The sequence below is a fragment of the Tachypleus tridentatus genome, chromosome 4 (genome assembly GCF_004210375.1).
Source record: "Tachypleus tridentatus isolate NWPU-2018 chromosome 4, ASM421037v1, whole genome shotgun sequence".
Taxonomy (NCBI): Eukaryota; Metazoa; Arthropoda; class Merostomata; order Xiphosura; family Limulidae; genus Tachypleus; species Tachypleus tridentatus.
In genome coordinates, this window is record NC_134828.1 from 78,356,001 (window position 1) to 78,380,211 (window position 24,211).

The 24,211-nt window shown below is 33.7% G+C and overlaps 1 protein-coding gene and 1 long non-coding RNA gene across 8 annotated transcripts in view; one reads left to right on the plus strand and one right to left on the minus strand.

Moving 5' to 3' along the window:
• LOC143249507 (small conductance calcium-activated potassium channel protein 2-like) overlaps positions 1-24,211 on the minus strand; it is a 234,467-nt gene that overhangs the window by 7,691 nt on the left and 202,565 nt on the right. For 6 of the 7 annotated variants that reach the window (XM_076499475.1, XM_076499474.1, XM_076499471.1 and 3 more), the window contains 3 exons: positions 20,211-20,632; positions 13,598-13,733; positions 1,033-1,143 (listed from right to left, as the gene is read on the minus strand). In XM_076499475.1, coding sequence (XP_076355590.1) covers positions 1,033-1,143; positions 13,598-13,733; positions 20,211-20,632 — 669 coding nt within the window. The remainder of the gene's footprint in view (positions 1-1,032; positions 1,144-13,597; positions 13,734-20,210; positions 20,633-24,211) is intronic. The other variant, XM_076499477.1, reaches the window with a different exon arrangement.
• On the plus strand, positions 12,095-19,905 carry LOC143249508 (uncharacterized). The gene is made up of 4 exons (XR_013027808.1): positions 12,095-12,241; positions 12,715-12,842; positions 13,575-14,337; positions 18,375-19,905. It is a non-coding gene; the product is annotated as an uncharacterized LOC143249508 (long non-coding RNA).

The following is a 24,211-nucleotide window of genomic DNA, read 5'->3' on the forward strand; positions in this document are numbered from 1 at the left end:
GAAGCCTCTAGAACACTTAGGATTAAAACACTATAGAAATTGTAAACCTATTTTTTCATCCACTTAGTACCTTTTGTACATTTTCTAAACTTCTGACTTGATAAATAAGTTATATTCAAGTAAGACGGTCCGGCATAGCCAGGTGATTAAGGCAGTCAGCTTGTAATCCGAGAGCCGTGGGTTCGACCCCCCGACACACCAAACATGTTCGCCCCTTCAGCCTTGGAGCCTTCCCTCTTGTCTTACACTACTAAATTAGGGACGTGTAGCTTTGCGCGAAATGAAAAACAAACAAACAAACAAAATGCTTAGTTAGACATGCTGCAGGGCAAACAAATTATTCCCTTTTAGGCAAACAAATTATTCCCTTTTAATGTATCTAATCTTAGTAAATCTAAGAGTACTATCTATTTCATGTTCACGTAACTAATTCGCAGGGTGAGAATGGTTCATTAGGTCTATATGGGATACATACAAAATTTCAGTGTTGCATTTTGCGCCTTGCTGTTTTATGAGCCTTTTTTATTACTACCTCATATCCTTTGGATGAATTTTCTCCAAATTTGGTATGGAGGTTCAATGGGTCTATGGGGAGATACAGGCAAAATTTCAGTTTTGCATTTTGCGGTTTTTATAGATGTTATTGTGTTTTCTACCACGATTTTGCGCCCTGCTGATGGATTTTCACCAAATTTGGCATGAAGGTTTGTTGCGTAAGTGCGGAAAGAAAAATTATGGGTTTCACATTTTGTGTTTTATAGTTTATATGGACATTTTGGCGTGTTTTTACAATTGTATATAAGGTAAGCAACTTTTCACGTCCTAAGATAACCTTTACTTAATGACGAATATACATAGCTTTCGTCCAGGGGAGGAGCACTCTTATCTAGTTAACAATACAGTCGTATTGTGTGCACGTACGTGTACACACGTTTATACATAAACAAAAGTTCACCTTTAATATGTATAACTTACCTCACTATGTCACTCTTTTTATTGTATGTAAATCAAATATTCAAAGTTAGTCCTTACCCTTTTACAAAGTTGTGTGTCCATCATAAAGTTATGGACATGTTTTTCCGCTCGGGTAAGTTCAAGCTTTCTAGCGATCACAGCTACTACAAGGGCAGTACAACCAGCGCCCTGAAAAAAAAAAAAAAAATTTGTTGTGTAATATCCAATATGTAAAACATAAAACTGTGAGCACGTTAATACAGTGAAACTTTACATTAAAGAGATAAAATTAAATACATGTACACTTTAGGTGGAGTTAAAATACTTTTCAACCATTAAACCCGATAAAGCTCAGCACGAATGCATTTTATTGGAATTGTTGCATTATAGATTTGAGTGAAACAAATTTTAAGATAAGGAGACTCGCTTAAGGCTGGGGCCTAGATAGCCAGGTGGTTAAAGCACTCGACTCGTAATCAGAGGGTCGCGGGTTCGAATCCACATCAAACATGTTCGCCCTTTGAGCCGTGGGAACGCTATAATATGATGGTTAATCCACTATACGTTGGTAAAAGAGTTGGCAGTGGGTGGTGATGACTAGTTGCCTTATTTCTAGCTTTACACCTTTAAATTAGGAACGACTTGCGCAGATATTCTTAGTGTAGTTTTGCGCAAAATTGAAGACGAACTATTCTTAGTTTTGTTTTTCAGACTTCTGATCATAATAATACGGAAACTACTTGTTTAAAAGCCTTTTAGGACGGGCGAGTGCCAGAAGTCAGCTATCTGAGAATGAAATCTGAAGGCTCGTGGTATATGACCTATCGCAGGAGGGGGGAATACGTCTCCACTCTCTGAGGCTGCGTGCACTATAAGCGTGACTTTCATATCCCATTATTTGGTCAGGTTGAAGTAAACCAAGAGTTTGTTAAGAGTATTGTTTATTACCTGCATTTTCTAAAGTATATCATTTGCAAATTAGATATTGCTGGATATCCATAGATAGTTCTTTTTGTAGCTTCCTGCGAAAATTCTAAAACCAAATAAGTTGTGGTTCAAGTCTATTTCATGAAGTACATTTCCAGACGCTTTACTTCCTATCGACATCATTTGAGCTACTATAAACATTAAAATAAAATATTGTTAAAAGAAACCATTAAATCCCGGAAGTCAAACATGAGACCATTTATCAACTTGATTCTATAATGAAATCCACGCCAGAAAGCACTTTTATATTTCAAATTTCCTGTCATTAAACTTTTATTTACACTCTGTTTTACTTTTCAAAATATATATATATATATATTGAAGCAATCGCCAGAGTAATTTTTCTCTGAAATAAATGCCGTATGTCGGTGTTACTTTATTTTCAACTAAAGTTCTATAACTAACTTTTGAGATTCCATGGGGTATGAAACAAATATTTAGCATGGTGTGAATAAAGTAGTTATAATTTAAGGTAGCCAGCTATGTTTTCGTTTAAATTACGTTGCGTTTACTTGATGCCTCAATCCGGAAGTATTTTCATTTTTATCTTCATTTGTATTATTGAATAAAAAATCGTGTTCTACTTTTTATCGCCTGCAAGTAGAAAACAAGTTATGAGGCTAACGGATTAAAAATGAAACAAAAATTTGAGAAACGCATTAATCTAGTTTAGTGTTTAAGGAACTGTGCTACACTATTCAACTTATCGACTGTTCCTCTTCCGTACTGAATACTTGATTGTGGAACCTATAAGGGCAAAGAAGGAAAAAAAAAAACTATCACTGATGCTTTTCTGCTGTCTTCGAGAAGTCTTGTCAGCTTTGCCAAATGTCCCATTTCTAGAGTTTAAGAATATTAATGCAAAAGGAAAGTCTTGTCAAGTTAAGACTTATTACATCAGCATAACTGTTATTTCTTATGAAGTTAATGTATCATGTTTGTATTAAACATTCCAGCTGAAATAAACCTTTGTCCGTTTATTGCGCTGGGAATAAAACACTTATAAATTTCGACCGATAAACATTGTTAACACAACCACTAGAGCTGATAAGCATAATCAAGTTTTCGCTCGCGACACGCTCCTAATAAATATGTATAATAATATCTTAAATTTCACGAGCATCTATATTTGCTGTGGATCAGTAGGAACGAGACCATTAGCTCAATACCAGAGTTCATGAGAGTGAATGAATGACAACATTCAAAGTTCAAATTAAAACGCTATTTAAGTTGAGATGATAAGTAGTGGTCCTTAATGAGAAGTGGTATCAGAAGTAATTTACAAGAAAACGTAGTAGAAATACCATCAATATCATTCTTCGTACTAGAAAAAGTATAGTGAGACAGTTAAGAATAAAGTGTTATATATTACTTTAAGTGTTATATATTACTTTAAGTACTATTTTCACCTTTTATCCAGTTTGTACCCTAAAATAATTAATTACACTCCGATTAGCGTTAGATCTCATACATGTCTGATAAAGCATTAAATTTTGGTTAGCCAGCTTTATCGAGCAAGAACCTACACCAACTGAAATGTATTTCACATCACATCAGTGCATTTTGCGTTTAGTCTTTGATAGTAATCTACTTAAGACCAATTAAGAGTTTCATAAAACAAATATTATATGTTTTGGTCTAACGTTTTATAAAAAGTAATACTATTGAATGACTTATATTTCGCCATTTTATCGTAACATACTATGTAGCAGGTACATTTATATCGGTTTTCAAACACAGCTTGTTTAAACGACATCTCAACTTATCCATTTGTACAGAAGTATTATTTCAATCACATTTAATGATACAAACAATTTTTATTTAGCACCATAGCTTCGATTTTAAATCGTAAAAATAATTCGTATTCTTCTGTTACCATCACTTGTATATAACATTCTTGCGTTATAAACTCTACTAGAGGTAACACATGTTACGCCAGTTTCATGTATTAAAAGTTACTTCGACAAGGAAAGCACGCTCATTGTTTTCCCATAGTTAATACGAGGGCTGTTCAAAAAATACGCGGACTGACGTCATAAAACAAAATGTACTTTATTTAGAAGTTACAGGTCTGAAACCCCTTCAAAGTACTCTCCTCCCCAACGCACACACTTATCCCAACGGTGTTTCCACTTGTTGAAACAGTCCTGGTACACTTCTTTTGTAATGTCCTCCAACTCCTTCGTCGCATTTGCCTTAATCTCGGGAATCGTCTCAAATCTTCTTCCTTTCAAGGGTCTTTTGAGTTTGGGGAACAAGAAAAAATCGCAAGGAGCAAGGTCAGGTGAGTAGGGTGGGGTGGGGAAGAACAGTGATCGAGTGTGCCAAAAACTCACGAGTTCTGAAGAACAAATTTCGTAGCAACGCGGTACATCCTCAATTTTTCGGTCAAAATCTCGTAACAAGATCCAACTGATATCCCACTCTCTTCAGCAAGCTCCCTGACAGTCAGACGTCGATTTGCCCGCACCAGAGTGTTGATTTTGTTGACGTGTGGGTCGTCAGTTGACGTGGAAGGACGTCCAGGGCGCTCATCATCTTCAATGGACTGTCGACCATCCTTAAAACGTTCATGCCACTTGAAACATGCCGTACGCTTCATAGCAACATCACTGTAAGCCGTGTTAAGCATAGCAAAAGTTTCAGTCGCAGATTTTCCAAGTTTAACACAAAATTTCACAGCAAGTCGTTGCTCCTTCAGGTCATTTATTCTGAAATCCGCCAAACGAAAAAATCGCACTTCACTTAAAACCGCGTAGCTAATACACAAATGAAGATATCTGCAATCGGGAAATGGCGTCATAATCAGCTGATCTGTGCAAACCTAGCGACACCAAGCGGATTCCTCTGGAACCAACTGGAGCCGCGCAATTCAAACAGTCCGCGTATTTTTTGAACAGACCTCGTATACCACTTCAAATGAGTTTCCTTTCGAAGAGTCATGCACATATAGCGGACCTCAGAGTTAGAAGCTCAAAACCTGGGCCATGGTTCCGCTGAATACGACCACTATTTTCATTTCTTGGGCGTTATAAGAGTGACAGTCTATTCCAATAACTATTTCATTCAGAGCGAAACATACCTTTGTGACGTCCGATTTTGATTAGTTCAAAATTAGGGATAGCTGTTTTTGAAACTTAGGGTTTTGTGATCTAGATTCTCAGACTCAACTTTTGGATAAAGGTGACAGCACCATTTTACTATTTCAGATGAACGACTTGCATTAAAACATTCAGGCATATATTTAATACGTAACTTCAAAAAAAAGCTTAACAATTCATAAAAAACTATAGTTATTGAAACTCTTATTTTAAGCATTTTTATTTTGGTTATTATAATATTATAACTTATTGCTCAAATAATTTTCACAATTTCTCTATTCGTTTATTTTAGCGCAGTACTATGCAGTGTGCTATCTGCACTTTGTTCATTGCGAGAAATCGAACCCTCTAATTATGCGTTGCAAGCCTTGAAACTTATCTTTGATCCAACGAATTTTACTGAAGAAATTTCTTCATGAAATATATTTTTACAGTACCAATTTCCTAAATTTAAGAAAAATAAAATTCATGGCTATATAGTACTCCACTGGAACAGCGGTAAGTCTTCGGATTTACAACGCTAAACTCAGGGGGGTTGATTCCTCTCGGTGAACATAGTAGATAGCCTGATGTGGCTTTACTATAAGAAAAAAAAACACTTCTGGATATATCTCATCCTTTGTTAATATTCCTATGAATCATACAAACAACATGTATTTTCTATTACATCTGACAATTCTTTCAAAAACATTGCACTTCGTTTCTATAAAGAATGACGTTTTTTCAATGCATTGTCAAAATTACTTGCACCTACGAACTATACAGTTTTCCGAATGTTTATTTAGTGTCCTGTATATTGTATACACGTTTCTAATTTCTTAGAGTCCAAAGTAAAACATTCACTTTTTGTTTATCTTAAATACGTAGTAATTTTTTTATAGATTTGCCACTCAACAATAAAACGTTTATTTTATAATAAATAATAATTCAATAATATATACATATAAAGTGCTAAATAAAGCGAAATATCTCCCGTGTGTTTATGTTTGGATTTAAGGATTTCAAACAACAACGCAACCTTTAATGCCCGAACAGTACGAAGAGGCGTCTACAAGCTTTCATATTTTTAAGTGAAACTGAACAATTATTCACTGTTTAAAATGTTATTTTTAGAAGCTAGAACCGGATATTTATTACTACTGGTCATTTTTAACTCGTATAATTTGTAAATTTGTTTTAAAACATTTTGTTTTTCTAGAAGATTAGATCCAAGAAACATGATAAAATATCACAGCAACATTTAATAATCTGTCAACACTAGAGCATGAATTGTTTTCATAGGCTTGACTCTCCAGAGTGTGTACCGCCATCTGTTGGATACTTTGTTATACTAGATGTGGTGAAATTTTAATGTTTAGTTATACAAAATGTTAGGACTTGCGATTAAGTGCAGCTCATCTTATCAAAACAACATCGGGATTGCTAAGAATAAAGTAACTCAAAACGTTACGTTGGAAATAGTTATTGAAGAACTGAGAAGTCAAAGATAAAGAATACACATTTATGATTCTAATAGCTAATGTCCTTTCAACAAACATTGTAACATGCTTAGAAAACATTCGATTTTCCTATAAGTAGTCATTGTTGTATTCAACTTACTTATTTCATTAAGCGTATATGTGTAGAAATAGTGATTTGCGAAATATTTATCGTAACTTTGAAAATTTCATTGTTTTATAGTATAATCACTACCGAACAATGCCTGGCGTGGTCGGGCACTCGGCTCGTAATACGAAGGTCGCAGGTTCGAATCACGTCACACTAAACATGCTCGCCCTTTCAGCTGTGGGGACGTTGTAATATGACAGTCAATTCCACTATTTGTTGATAAAGGAGTAGCCAAATAATTGGCGATGGGTGGTAGTGACTAGTTGCTTTCCCTATAGTCTTAGACTGCTAATTTAGAGATGGCTAGTGTAGGTAGCCCTCATGTTGCCTTGCGTGAAATTAAAAACTACTAGCACTAAACATATCAACGTTAGACATCTATTTAGTCCCAGTTACTTCTGCATTATTGAGGAATTTTGCTTTCGATTAAACTACAATGTATAAACATAATTACAATCTAAGGCTCGTGATTCTTATTGTCTATCAATGAAAAAGCAGTAAACTGAAAAACTTCCAACGCTAAAAAACAACAACTGTCGTTCGATTCCCTGTGGTGGACAAAGAAAAATGATATAAATTAAAAGGGTTAAAAGGAAAAATAATTAAATACCATCTTGTTTTATCCAGTGTTTTTTATATGTATATTAAAAGGTTCCTGAACCTTTTTTGTTTTCAGAAAAGTTACCATTTTACATTACTACATATCTTTCAGTTGCATTCAAAAGAAACTCTGGTTCGGTAGGTGGAAATTTTAACATTCAATTCCTTTAGATAAGTGTCAACTCCAAAACGTTATTTCCATCATGTTAAAGATACAGATTTGCTAGATGATTTATACAGACTTTTCTAATCCATAATTTATATCCAACTGTGTATTCATTCAAATCACTCGAAACAATCACTGAACCTACATATATATTATACTACTTGCATAAAATTTAATGGTTTCATTTTCTTCCCGTCTTTCAAAACGTCCGTGTTTGTGCCTGGAGTCAAAAGTGTAAGTTTATGGTTGAACAGAAACGAAATAAGAAATCAGAGCGGCTGAAAACAGATTATTATCAAATATTTTTTGAGTTACACGTGAATTATTGTTGCAATGTCTTCTTAGCGATGCTTCAATTCTTGATGATACAGTATTGGATTGTCACCTTCGAGTTTGCGATAGTACGTGAGATTAGTTCCAAAATCACAGAATTCCAATTATTCACAATGAAAAAACTTCACCATTTTGAATAGTGTCGCAGATGTGGGCAAGAACAAGGACGATTATGTTTAGGACTATTGTTGCCATGTGAGTGTTCATTGGTTTTTATTGCATTTCCAACCTTGATTACAGATTCCTAACTTTTACTAGACGAAGAAAGCAGTCCTGTTTCTTCCTTACTAAGCTTACACTTTTAAATATTCATTGTCAAATGCATTTCTTCAAAAAAAATATTTATAATCTGACTGATTGTTTATATGAGTTTGTTCACAGTTCTGAGTTTGCAAGTGTTCTTAGCAAGAAATGTCGAAGAATGAACTAAACAGCAATAAAAATTATATGAAGATATCTATGTTAATGTATTGTCCGTGCAACTTTTGTAATTACTTGCGTCATTCGTGTCCAGAAGGTGGCCCTATTGAAGACTTTAACAGCATTCTGATCAGAAGATTCAGTTTTTGGAAAAGTTTTTTTTTCCCCCGGATTTGTAAACATAAAGTCATTTCAGGTTGTCCTTTACATCAGCCACATCATTCTCTACGAATCTTCTGTAGCTGTTATTTCCTCTACAAAATTTACATCAACCTCTACTCCTCGTTCAAAAGTGAATTTGAGGGAATTGGTTGTACAAAAAACTCACTTTCAAATCTCTTCTTCACTGAAATTAACTGGTGAGCAACTTTAAACATACAGTCATTGTCTTTCAATTTATAAAGTGAATTTACATTAAAATATATCACCTTGCAGCTGTGGTCTTAGATGTCGTTCTAAACATAAATCTGTGATGTCGAAACTTTCAAACAAATAAATTATGTAGATTCAAAACTTGCAGCCCCTCTATTATTTTCTCACCATTCTCATCTTCTTGCAGAGAGCAAATAGAAATTACTTTGGAGCTGCTTAATGTACATCCTTTTCCCACCACTCAATTACGCCTTCACTAATTATAAAAAGACCTGCGAACTTTAACGAAATACTGTATTTCTCCGCCATATTAACAACAACAAAAAAGTGCAAGATACGTTGTTGATAGCTGTTTATATCAGATAATATTAGAAGCTTATGACTAAATAACACAAGAGAAAGTGATTAAATTAAATAATGTTTTAAGTGTCGCACTTTTAAATGCAACACAACAGGGAAGTCATGTTTGTTAGGATTATTAAGCAAGTTATCTATGTGTATATTAATGTTCCAAATGTAAGACTAAATAAAGAATGAAAACGCAACGTTATATATTTACACAATTAAAAGAATATTAAAACCATCAGCGGCTTCTATTTAAAAACACTGAACATATGGAAGTTGTGAACGGCTTTAATAATATTTTAATTCAGTTAATACCAAACGTTGCCTTTTAATTATTTACTTTATTTTAAAAATTATACACGTGCCGATAACTCGTACTTTGTTCCAAATTTAGTTTAAACCTACCCATCCTGATATAAAGAAAACAGCTAACATATACTGTAAATTGGTCACCATTTACAAAACAATAAAAGTAAATTATCAGAGAATTAAAGTGTGCATAGTACCATCCTGAGGAAATCATATGTTTAAATTAATACGGCTCAAAAATTTTTAAGCGTAGAATATAGAGCAAAATAACCTGAGCAAGATCAGTAAAAATTGGGAATTTATAAACCTGCAAACAGGGTTGTAAAAAAGTAAAAAGATAAAATTGTAGGTACTGTAGACATTATTTACTCAAACTACAAACGAGATAAATAAATAAAAATGTGAGTTTAAAAACCTGCAAATAAGGATTGTAAAAACTGAGCCAACAGGGATGGAGATACTGTAGACAATATTTACTCAAACTACAAATTCTTATTTTGGTCCCACCAGCTGTACTTGTAAGTAACACCATCTAGCCAAAAAAATAATTCGTAGTTTGAGTAAATATTGTTTACAGTATCTCCATCCTTGTTGGTTTAGTTTTTACAATCCTTATTTGCAGGTTTTTAAACTCACATTTTTATTTATTTATTTCGTTTGCTGTTTTATTTTATGTTCAATTATGGGCAAAGGATTACTTCATATGGTAGCAAATTTATACATTGTAATGATAATAAACATAACTAGTAGCTAGTTGATACGGTACATGATGATTTACAGTAGCTATTGACTATTTGAACACATTATTTCAATGTGAAATGTTAAGCTGCAGCTGAAGATTGTCACTGAAATCTGTTTGAGAAAACAGTGAGGTTTTATAGCTTTTGTGTAACTAAATTATCTATATTCACCAGTTGAAAAGTATCTTTTTCAAATAAGACATATACATCTAAACATCACTCTAAATAAACCTTCATGTTTTATTGTAATTATTCTACGAATGTGTGTAATAAAACTTAATATTATGTATACTGATTTTTTTTATTCTTTCATTTCATACATAATATAGAGGTTGGTTATACAATTGTGCATAAATTATTCCTACCCGATTTTCAGCATTAATATTTAATATTACTCTGTAAAATACACGAGTAAATAATAGTTACGAAGTCGGTCTGTAATAATGAAGATATGTTTGATTCAACTTGGTTTTCCTTGTACCTTTGTCCTAGTCTCTTAGTTACAATACATTAATGTCTGCCCTGAGTAAACCTCGATATTATGATAAACAAACTGCATACCAACAGTGAGGAAAAAATAATTTTCAACTGTTTACTTTTAAAATTAATTATGTATTTTACACAGTAACATTAAATTTTAATATCTGTATATCTGTATCGTCACTACATTTTTGTTTGCATTCGTTTTGGCACTAACATCCCTACGTCATTTTACATTTATAAAATATTTATTAATATTTCGTGACGTTTTCCTTATGACTGAAAGTAGTATATTCTGAATGTGTATAATAAAACTTAATTTTGTGTGCGCGGGACGAATTCCCGTCACACCTTCAGCCGTAGGAGCGTTATAATGTGACGGCCAATCCCACTATTCGTTGGTAAAAAAGTAGCCCAAGAGTTGGCAGTGGGTGGTGACGACTAGCTGCCTTCCCTTTAGTCTTACACTACTAAATTAGGGATGGCTAACGCAGATAACCCTCGTGTAGCTTTGCACGAAATCAAAAAACAAACAAACAAAAAATATTTGTGTGTATTAATCTTTTTCATTCCTTCACTTCATACATAATATAGTGTTGGTCCTTTTTAATAATATTAAAAAAAGAAAATTTTCAACGGGCCATTTGAAGCAAATTTTCTTTTCTTTGTATGTCTAGTACAGTCATTAGTAAATGTTTTAAAGTGTTGTTTGAACTGAATGTCTACTGTTAAAGGTTTCTTTTTTCGCCAGAATATTCTGTTAGATTTATTCAGTTCCTTGTGATCCCTATTATGAACCATCACAGTAGTTCATGATATTTTTATTTGTTTGTTTAATATTCTAGTAAATAAATATCAAGTTTGGGCTTTCATGCTGTTCTACAAGGATAATTTAACACTTTATTTTAGCTTTCAATAACACTGGCTGAATAATTTTCCTGTAACCATATTAATTAATTAATATATTCGCAAGGCTAAAATTTTTGAAAACATTCACTGATGCTTCAGTACTCTACCCTGTTAAAGTTGACTTCGGCCCTATATATAGGTGGAGAACAATGATAATGTATACTACTAGAAATTAACGACCTTAAAATATTCAAATTTATTTTTATTCTTTGATTGTACATTCAATGGTTCATTCTACAGCATCTTCAGGAATGTTTCACTAAAACACCGTAACTGATAATACAAAGCTTTACACGGTTTGAATAATAAATTCTAAACCAATCTATAACATGCATTTGTACACCATGTTTGGGATATATAAAGTAATAAATCTTAGTGTTAAAATAATTGTTACCTGTTATAAACATAATATTCTATCCATGTTACGGACTAAAATAACACAATAAAATATAAAAACAAAACAGAATAATTTTATTTATAGGCGCTGAACTTTTTCCCTACTCATTTTCTTCCTTTGAATGTTTTGTCAGTGTAGTTAATGAGGCTCTGTATGGGGAAAGTTGGTTTCGTGTGTTGTTTGTCCATGATGATTCACAACTGCGTTTCTTTCGTGTTGTTTTATAAAGAAGGTCAATATGTTCTATCCTTGTGTTCTTCCGGTTTCCCAAATGTATGTATGATAGCAGATATCACGTGTAAGGCTGGTAAACAACACTGGACATAAGATAGCCAGCCACCTTCAGTTTGCAAACACATTTTTGTAAGACAGTTTGCCTTATTACATTGTAGGGTAGTGTACTGAGATTTTAAAAGTTGTTTTTTTAGGGTTGGACCTGGCTGTTTTACAATTTTAATCGGCAGTTCGGATTTCCTGATTATAGTTTGTGTTTTCTTTGATATAGTTTCGTCAATTAGAGGTACCATAAAAGTAATTTTTTGTGTGTGCTATCTACAGAAAACTATAGTCCTCTTTCCTCCCTTGTACTATCAATTGCGGTTTGTGTTATAGCGTAACGTTCCTGAAGAAGTGGTATAGCGAAACGATGAGCATCCAATTAAATAAAAATAAATTTTGGTGTTTTAACGTCGTTTATTTTTAGTGTTAAAATTCTTTTATACACCAATGTGCACTGAAGAAATTAAGTAACACGGATCTAGAGTGTTCTTTAAACATAAGTCAATCAGACCCACGACTACAAGTTAGAATAAACATGCTAGGCCTTCAGGCTGCATACACTGTTTATATTGGAACATAATAAGGGTAAGGTACCTACCTAAGTTGTTAGTGAAGATCCAACTGTGGTTGACTTGACTGTGTGTTTTACATAGCTTTCCGAATTTTTTACTAGTATGAGATTTTGCAATCATTTCGCAATTGATTTTTTTTCAGAAATAACACCAAACCTTAACAGATGGCTTGGACGATTTTGCATTTCTTCAGAGTCTTCGGTAAAATATAGTATAATGGATTACTACCAGCCACTTCACTGATGCCCAGTTGTACGAGTATAGTTAAAGGTAAAATACCAAAAATAATACTATTTATTGCTTACTACCATTGTTGATATTTAGTTGTCATGCCGGTTCAGCTTATTTTCTTGGGTGTTTAACTTTTAATAAAGTTTAATCACATCTGTTCGGTGTCTTTCTTTTAAAGCGCCCTTTGTGACTTAACTAAACATAATTCACAACACATTTTTCTCCTCGTGTTTAAGAGTTCTGAAATATGCAAATAGTACAAGAGATATTTAGAAATTTCTGTAGTGAAGTATAATAAATTGATTCTACTTGTAATAACTTCATAAAATGCATTAGGCTTAACCGCTAGGCTCATAACGAATTTTAGGACCCTATGATCTAAAAACAAACGATAAGACCTAATTGGAAATATAAAAATAAAAACTAAACAGGCAGACTTCTTTAGAACACCTATTTAAGAAACAACAAATACTAAATAGTCTATAGGGCAATCACAACCATATTACACATTGGTTGGAAAAACTAAGGGGAACTGTAATATGAAGCCTTAAGAAGACATACTTACATAATAAATTAATTTCAACTGAAGAAACTAGATAAATTTATTTTCTGCCATCTGTTAATTAAAAATCAGTGTCCTTCAACCAAGATAAATATAAATTAAAATTGGGATTGCATAAAAATATAAGAAATATTTATGAAAAAAAATTAAAAGTTTTGAAAAAAAGTTTGGAGAACCATTTCTTAGAAAGTTTCTTGTTTTTAATTCAGAAAAATACATAGAAAATCTTTACCATAAGACCCATGGTGACGGAAATTCCTCGACCACAGTAAGTATTCGGAACAATGTCCCCATAACCAACAGAAAGGAAGGTGATAGCAGTGAGCCACATGGTGTTCAACAAGTTAGCGTGATCCTCATCGTGATACCTAAATGCAAAATGAATATTTCAATTCACGCAAATTAGAAACTCGGTCTTATAACAAGTTTGTTTAATATACTATGTATTCATATTTGTACGAACGTGAAAAAAGTTGTATTTTCTGGTCGTCATGTTTAGCTTGTTATTATAACTCTTGCGCTGAAAACGTTTACTTTGAACACAAGAGTTACTTTATTTTCATATTGCCATATTTCTCTTTATTTTCGTCGTTATATAAACAGCAACGACCATAAAAAATTCATAAATCATATTTTATATGAAAATATTTCTAATAAATTGTGTATATAACTATTGTGTATTACTTAATTAAAGTAATTAATTCTAGTATTCGAAATCTACTCTAAAAACTAATAAGAAATGAAGATCTAATATGAAAAGCAACTTTAATTTTTTAGAAAAGCTGAAGTACTGTTATATTCATATGTCACTGTTCTTGAGCAGGTTCACTTTCTGAAAAAGCCTAGGCCTTTTTAAACAAAAGGTCGAGTAAATCTTGTGAGCTACTATATATGTAAAAACGGCTGGTATAGATAGAGAAAACTCTATGTAGAGGAGCGAACAACGTTTCGACCTTCTTCGGTCATCGTCAGGTTTGTTTTTTGTATAATATGTGCAACCAAATTATGAATAGATAGCTGATTCCTCTCATTTTATGATTAGAATACGGATGATTGACTACTTATTTATCATGATTCTTATGTATCCTTATCACTTTATTAAATCTAAACATTAATCTACTTTTCAATTAAATTAATAAGAGGATAAGTGTCGTTATGCTGCTAATATTTTAATTATATTCTTCTGAATTAAAACTTTTATGTGCCAGGTGGTAAATCTGATATTTATCATTTTCTAAGTCATATTAAACGCATATCGAATCTTCTATCATTCAAAATGTGTAAATTGCTGGCAAGCACGTGCTCATAGATTTAATAACTGGAAGAATTATAGTCATGGTAATACAGAAAATTATTAATGCTTGTATTTAATCAATATTTTTATAAAGTTAAGGCAATTCAACAGTAATGAAATAATATGTTGGTATTTATAAGATATTAAAAGGTCAGTAATTTACTGTGACATGTTCAAATAAATCATGGAGTTATACAAATAAAATAAAGAGCACTATTTATAACAAGGTTTGTTTCGCAATATATTTTATAAATTGTGAAATCTTTAAAATGAAAGTCCTTAATTAGTTTTAGTTAATGCTTTGATGTCTTTAACTTAGATTCGTATTTTGAAAAAAAAAATGCATATAGAAAATGAAGAAATTTGTTTCACATTTTTCAGTATTATACGTTTTTCTTTTATAATACGTGGAATAATTTATAAATTGAAGATAATTATTTCATATATCCGAATACAAGTTTTTAATGCCACAGAGATAGTCTTATACAAATTTATTTAATAATTATTTAAGGATATCAAATCTAATAGAAAAATTCTAGCAATATAAAAAAATTTGACAATAGAAAATGTCCAGTTTCATCAGTGTAATGAATATGAGATTCTACAAAGTTTGAAATATTAAATTTTACGGAGATTTTTATCGTTATTAATCCCGAGGTTAAATAGGATATTTACAGTAGTGTAAGCATTGCACATAAAAATCAAACAAATAAAACTAAATATAAATTACAATGCTATAAGAGTAAATTAGATCTAAATAACAGACGTATATCTATGAAAGTAGAACCCAAACAGTCATGCAGGAACACTGTCTATTCGTTTGTCACACATGATAAAAATAGGGGAAGCGGTTTGGGTTCTTAATTCCACAACACCCTACCTCTAAAACAACCATTCTGCATTTAGAACCAGTAATAGGATGGCAGTTGATCTTAACGAAACACAATAGTATTCTTTCTTTGTTTCGCTTGAAGGTTTATCTACGCTAGCTGCTCATAGTTTAGTCAGCTGGTCAATACCATTCATTACCAACTTTTGAACCACTCCTTTACAAAGGAATAGAGGGTTTGATCATCACATTATGATGCCCTCACGGCTGAAAGGGTGAGTTTGTTTGGTGATGGGCATTCGAGCCCACAATTCACAGATTGCGAATTGAATGCTCTAACAACCTGGTCATGGGAGGCTAGAAGAAAATATTAAATACATGACGTAAAAAAAAGTAATTACAAAAATACACTGCATAACGCCCAAACGAATAATTGTAACACATGGTTAGTATCAAAATAGGCGTAGTATAATTAATGAAACTTATAGCAATAAAATAAAAAGTAATAAAATAACATTCTGGCGTTTTATTTATAATTTCGATAGTGTGTATGAAATTTTAGTTTTATTATTTTTGTATTTAAAGAAAAGTTTATAATATTTACTGATTAGTTTGTTTGTAATTAGGCACAACGCTAAACTCACGGTATCTCTGCTTCGCCCACCATGAGTATCGAAGCCCAGTTTCTAGTGTTGCAAGCCCACAGACATATCATTGTGCCATGAGGAAGGTGCAATATTTATAAAAAGACATACGCCGTTAAGAGATTTTCAAATACACAGTTAAAAATCAAGTGTTATACCTAATTTTTCGTATGAACAAATATTATGAATAAGCCAACAACTCTGCATAAGAAATAAGCTGACAATAATTCCAGCACTATATGTTAGAAAACTTAATGAAGAAAACAGTTTTATTTGTTTGTTGTTAAGTATAGAGCTACACATTGAGCAAGCTGTGTTCTGCTTACTGCATGGATAGAAACGCAATTTTTAGATTTATAAGACCTTATGCTTACTGTTGAACAACTTGAGGGCTAACTTAGGCAAACTAATAAAAGAGTGTGATGTGTCTATGACAATAAGATTAAAACTGGAAATATCGTATGAAAATATATTTTTATATTTATTTTTCATTATTTTCTTTGTATACACTCACAACTGTGTTTCAATAAATAGACATTAGTAATACTAGCTAGGATACTCATACTGGAAATTATGTAAATTCACGATTAATGGAAGGTTATTTTACAACATGAAAAGTTGTTTCCTCTATATTTAATTTAAACCAAAACAAAATGCTAATAAAAACAGCAAAACAAAATGTGAAACCGTAACTTTGCTTTTATCTCCTCATGGACTCAACAAACATTCATGCTAAATTTGGTGAAGTTCCATCAATAAGGGCGAAGTAGTGGTTTAAAAAAACCTGGCAAGAACACTCATATATATACACACCCTGCGAAGAATTTTGGTGGACATACAACAGACAGTACTATTAGATGGCGCCAGTGCATCAGATACACGTGAGACGTATTCAAAACGTCATATCTGCATTTTGAGAATGGAAAGCAATAAAAGTTTTCCGTGACGGGATATGGAGGTGAAACAAGAAAATCGTAACCCCTATTGCAAATCTACATCTACAAAGGATATAAATTTCGCGAAGTAGAGGGTTGTACATCGCGGAATAGTGTACATCATTATAGTATGATGATTAAGAATACGAATATTAAACTATGTTTTTTCCAGATCTCCTGTTTTCTCAAATAGTTATATACTAGTGAAATAAGTGTGTTAATGTATCTGCGAAAACGTAATGAAGCTGACTGTATGAGTGATGAGTTCGTGAATGGTATTATCCAAATAAAATATAGTAAAAAAAATATTTGTTTTGTTTGATCTGAATTTCGCCTAAAGCTATTCGAGAGCTATCTGCGCTAGCAGTCCCTAATTTAGCAATGCAAGACTAGAGGGAAGGCAGCTAGTCATCACCACCCACCGCCAACTCTTGAGCTACTCTTTTACCAACGAATAGTGAAATTGACCGTCACATTATAACGTACCCACGGCTGAAAGGGCGAGCATGTTGTGGTGTAACCGGGATTCGAACCCACGACCCTCGGATTACGAGTCGAATGCCTTAACACACTTGGCTATGTCGGGCCGTAAAGAAAAGAAGAAGAAAAAATAATAATTCGCCATTTTCTACTGAAGAATATTTTACGAGAGTAATGGAGAGTGTTATAGGAACTTGTAAGTAAAATAAAATAAAAATATGTAATATCAGCCAGATCATATTTGCTATATACAGTACCGGCGAGTCCTTTCGCTAATACAGAAACTACCAACTAGGCTAGATTACGACATACATAGTAGAGGGCTTGGTGCTATTTCTGTCGTCAAATGCGTGAATAACGATAATAATGATCGAATTAAACTAAGTAGGGGCCCCGGCATGACCAGGTGGTTAAAACACTCGTCTCGTAATCCGACGGTCGCATGTTCGATTCCTTGTCACACAAAATGCTCGCCATTTCAGCTGTGGAGGCGTTATAATTTGACGGTCAATCCCACTATTTGTTGGTAAAAGAGTAGCCCAAGAGTTGGCAGCAGGTGGTGATGACTAGCTGCCTTCCCTCTAGTCTTACACTGCTAAATTAGGGACAGCTAGTACAGATAGCCCTTCATGTAGCATTGTGAGAAATTCAAAACAAACCAAACCAATTAAGTTAGTAAAGTGAAAATATTACTATTTTTATTTTAAATCACTTACAAAACAGAAAGAGTGTGAGGATTACATTATTATTCGTTTCATTTTTGATACCAACTATTTATTAATACCATTATTATTATTTTAATCTGAATCAGTTTTAATATTATTTAGAAGAACTGGCAAGATGGTCTTCTTGTTTCAAGACTGGGCCACAAAAACTACAGCGTCAACAGCAGAAAATTACATAATTAATTATAAATTATGAGTGAGAGCAAATAATAACGTGCAACAATATGTCAGTCACACTGTGTCTGTCATATCCAGCTCCGAAGAAACCTTTAACTTAATACCAGAAATCATCAAGCCAGTTGGGATATACAAGACATACTATAGAGTTCTAGGTATTATATATACATGTATCATTATTGTATGAAGTGAAGTGTAATTTCTATCATATTTATTTGAATTCATTTACAAATTAGAACTATGATAAGTATTAATAGAGAGGAGTATTAAAAGAAACCTGTGTAAACAACCTACTTCAATAAGTATTTTAAAAACGTAATCTTGATATCAAATAAGTTGCACTTTTTAGTTTATGATGTCGTTGTAGAAAATGATCGAAATTATTCTTTCTTATCCATTATATAGACCAAGATGTGAATTTTTAAATACTATTGTTTATTCGTTTCACCAATTTCACTGAAAATCACAACAAATGATTGTCGGTTTATAAATATTTCTGTTTGTTGTAAATGAGAAACGCACTAAAATGATAAAAAAAATGTGTTTTAAGCAGCATTTAAATCATTTTGGTATGTTTTCTAGTAAATACTAGAGAGTTAGTGTCGTAACTATACATGACTGACCACCTTCTTCCACGGTTTGTACATATTCACGATAGTAAGATATTCAGCAAACTAATTTATAAATATTGATAAGCACTCTTTTTTTAATACGTTTCTGTTTTTCAACGCATAATTCGTACCTTTTAGCAAATTATCGAAACTATATATTTTTTTTATAATTAAATAGTTTTCTAATTTGACGTTCTTTGATACAAAAATTATTCGGCGCGGCATGGCCAGATGGGTTAAAGCGCTCGACTCGTAACCTGAGGGTCGCGGGTTCGAATCCCCGTCGCACCAAACACGCTCGCCCTTTCAGCCATGGGGGCGTTATAATGTGACAGTCAATCCCACCATTCGTTGGTAAAAGAGTAGCCCAAGAGTTGGTGGTGGATGGTGATGACTAGCTGTCTTCCCTCTAGTCTTACACTGCTAAATTAGGGAAGACTAGCGCAGATAGCCCTTGAGTAGTTTTCCACGAAATTCAAAACCAAACCAGAAATTATTCTGTTGCTCTATTAATCTTGAAAACAACATAACCTCTATACATAAAATTAATATCATATTTTTTTACACAATTGCGAATGTATTTACGTGTAAGGAACGACACTTCTACTTCATTTCATACACACTCATAAACGTGTTAAATAATACCACTGAACTGTTACTTGTTGCCGATATACCCTTGTATCACAATTTACTCACACAAGCTCTGCTCTAACGTGAGTTTTGTTTAGAAATGATGATTAAGACACATTGAAAATCCTACAATTATTTGTAAAAGACAGTGTGTGTTTTCTTATAGCAAAGCCACATCGGGCTATCTGCTCAGCCCACCGAGGGGAATCGAACCCCTGATTTTAGCGATGTAAATCCATTTTAAAAGACAGATATTGTTTTTTTCTCATTTTTGTCAAAGACTTTTTTTTAGGCATTTGTAATTTGAATGTTGCATGCAATAATATCTCATCGATAGAGACGACACGTTGTACTGAAATAAATCAATTAGCATCATACCACATATATATTTTCTTTAATTTTATTTATTTGTACGCATCTTAAACGTGTATCGTTTTCTAATGTGTCTATAGAAACTGTACTATATTTCCACCGAAAATACAATGTTCCCCCAAAAGGTAAAAACATTGAAGCACTGTACCTCTCACACAGACGAAGTGTCCAGCTGGCAATAATCCACAAGGACACCATAAAGACTAGCAAGACAGTTCCTGGACAGATGGTCATTAAGGTCTTCAGTACGAACCTGGTATTAAAGTTGATCCGGTTAAGGGCGCCAATACTTCTGGATGAAGCATCTGTGAAGAGTTTACTGTGTAGCAACATGACTCGACAGATGAGGTAGAGACGAAGAAACATGGGAAGTGACAATGTCACATCGATGGGGACTTTCGTGGACTCGACTCGGCCCCCATGATTCGATAATTTAGTAGTCCACGTGAAATAATACTCCCCTGGCACAGGATGTACGCCACAAACAGTTAGTTCTAACAAAATAAGGGTTATTCTTTCCCATGTCATAGCTATTCTCCAATCATCTGCACAGTTATCGATCATGAAAAGCTAGAGAAGACAACATGAGTAAATCCGTAAATAAGTTAAAGCAAAATAAGTTTAAAATAACTTAAGATAAACTTCAGTATAATCTGTCTAAACTTTTGATTATAAATCCTTATTATTTTCTGGTTGTTTCACAAAATTATGTTTATTCCTTATATTTTATTCATATTAAAAATATAATTCAGCAAAATAGTAATTATGGGTAAATGCCCTCTTAAACAAGTCAATTATTCAAAATGAATCAAATTTGTTCTTGTCAAAGGAATATAATGTTGATGGTTATGTTAGATGATTCCATTACAAGTTTATCTAATCATCAGCTTAAAAACGTATCTCAGAACGGCTGGTATGGGTATTAACACTTTCATTGATGAGCAGAGACCAACGTTTCGACCTTCCTAGATCATCTTCAGGTTCTGAGATACATATTTATTTCACGTGGAGAAGAAAAAAGTTATTAAATAGTTAAATTTTAACTTCTACAACTGAATTATTGATATTAATTTACTGACTTATGAAACTACATTTTATATAAAACATTGGGTTATTTCTCCTTACTCTGTTAGCTCCTTAACATAGTTTCTTTTTGCCATTTCTCATATACTTAACATATTGAGGTAAATAATTTATCTGGAGAGTTTCACCCTCATGTTAAAAACAGTTGATATACAGCTTTGGCAATAACGAAATCGGATAAAAGCAGTGGGATAACTATTTTTAACAACATAGATTATGTTCCCAAAGTTACAGACGTGACAATAGTCCGCTTGTTAAATTTAGTAAAAATCCAAGTATTATGAGGAAAAATGATTTATAATGAAACACTTTACAGTTACTAAAGGTTTATATCATATAATAGACTATTAAACATATTCGGCTAGGCGAAACTCATATAGTACACTTTGTCTAACTTTCAAAAATTAGGCTGTATTAATTATACTGAAATTTACGATCGTAACTTGTCAAATGTTTCTAGTGCAATGATAAACTAAAAAACATTAATAAATTTACGACTAAAGATAGTTTTGGGAGTTCTCATTCCATTCATTAGATTTTCATATATATGTATAGATGATGTGTGCGTGTGTGTTCACAGTAAGCTTTGATATATAGTCACCATTTTCCAACATTTCTTTACAAAAGTTATTCATTTGTGTAAAGATTTAATGTTTTATAAATTAACGTCTTTTGACAATAGATCACTAAAATTCATGTTTAATGATTATATCAACTTAATGAGGATCATTGTCGGATCTAAACTTGCTTCTGCCACAGTTAATTTGTTTCCAACCCCTTTTAAAACATTCTATTGGATATTTTAAGTCAGGGGTTCCCAACCGGTGGGTCCTGACCCCCAGGGTCGCGAAGCCTTGGCATGGGAGTCGCGTAGCCTTGTTAGAAGTAGCTTGGGATAACATTAATTTTATTTCATCAATTACATTTTCATGCTCTTACATTTTTTTTTGTTTCGGTGCAAAGCAAAACGTGTGCTACGTTAGTTCAATGTCATTAGGTGATATTATGGGTGTATGTATGCGTGCCTGTGAGTGAATGTGCCTGTGTGAATGTGTATGTGTCTGCAACTGTATGTATGTGTGTACTAGTGAGTAGCGAGTATGTGAGTGCACGCGCATGTACGTATGCTTGTGTGTCTGTTCAGCTGTGATTAAGTGTGTGTGTGCTCGCTGTCGACACGTGAGTCACATGTCCGTTGCTGATTGGTGGATGACGAATCGCGCGACTGGCCACGCTCCCTTCCCTCCCAATACTTACCCCATCATTACTTTACCTGCACCGCTCACAAGTAGTCAGTGTAAGATCTACAGTTGCCAAAGCGTTCATTATTCAACATTTTTATTTTATTTTAACAAGGAGATAAGTAAGCAGTAGAGGTGAGTTGTGTCCATGGCTAAACGGCGCAGATACTCAGAATGCTACCTCAACACTGGATTCACCAACGACGGCATCGAGAAACCACAGTGTGTTTTGAAACATCCAGAGCACGCAAAGAAGGGTTTGGATTTCTTCAAACGGCATGAACGGTGTCTTAAAAGCCAAAGAATGGATAGAAGTGGATCGTTTCAGCAGCAGAGTGCAGCCGTAGTGGAAGCTTCATATGAGATTGCATTCGAAATTGCTAAACAAAAAAAAAAAAAGCCTCACACGATTGGAGAAACACTTCTTAAACCCTGCATGATGAAAGCAGTAAATCTTATTCTTGGAGAAGCCAGTGGAAAGAAGATGCAGCAAGTATCCCTGTCAAGTAATACTATACAGAGGCACATTTCTAAAATGTCTATGGATGTGAAGGAACAGGTTTTGACTGAAATCAAGGGTTCCCCTTTGTTTTCCTTTCAGCTCGACGAGTCAACAGATGTAAGATCATGTTCTCAGTTGCTTTTCTTCGTGAGATACATTAATTCAGGTGACATCAAAGACAAATTCTTATTCTGCAGTGCACTTGAAACCACAACAAAAGTTGATGATGTCATGGAAAAAGTTTCAACTTTTTTTCAAGACGAAGATCTTCAATGGGAAAACGTGTGTGGGGTTTGTACGGATGGGGCACCGGCTATGCTGGGATCTAAATCAGGATTCCAGTCGAGAGTGAAGAAGCTAGCACCTCAAGGAAAGGTCATCCACTGCATGATTCACCGATATGCTCTCGCCAGTAAGACTCTCCCTGCCTCTCTGCAGGAAGTGCTTGAATCTGCAATCAAAATTTTAAATTATGTGAAGACTCAAGCACTCAACACTCGCCTATTCAAAGAACTATGCAAAGACATGAATGCTGACCACGAAGTCCTTCTCTTCTACACAGCAGTACGTTGGTTGTCGAAAGGAAACGTTATTAATCGTGTCTTTGAAATGAAGGATGAAATAAAGCTATTCCTGGAGACTCAAGAAAGGAAAGATCTTGTAGCTCACTTCGAAGATGAAGCATGGAATAAAAGGGTTGCGCACCTAGCCGACATTTTGGACCAGCTGAACAAGCTCAATTTGAAGCTTCAAGGAAGGGAAACACATGTTCTCCTTTTTCAAGATAGTCTTCGGGCCTTTGTTTCCAAACTGCAGAACTGGCGTCGGAAAATCAATCTTGGAAACATCACTATGTTTGAAAACCTTTGTGGAGTGACGGATGAGTCTCAGATCCAACTGGATCAGTTCCTCAAGGATGAGATTACCGAACATCTTCAGTCTCTAGAAAAGGAAGTCGAGCGTTACTTCCCTGAGCTATCACAGGAACAGGAGGCCCTGGTAAGGAACCCATTTTGTACTGAACTTGATGTATCCAACATCCCAGATGATATCCAAGATGAATTTCTGGATCTAAGGAACGACTCTTCAGTTCGTGATCTCTTCAAGGTGAAATCCGTGACTCAGTTCTGGTGCGCTATGTATCAGTCATACTCCAAAGTCAGCATGATAGCTTTACGTGTCCTTGTTCCATTTGCTTCTACCTACTTGTGTGAGACAAGATTTTCCACTCTTGTCAATATAAAAACAAAGAATAGGAACAGATTGGATGTTGGAGATGACATGAGACTGGCTCTAACAAACGCTCGACCACGAATTTCAAAG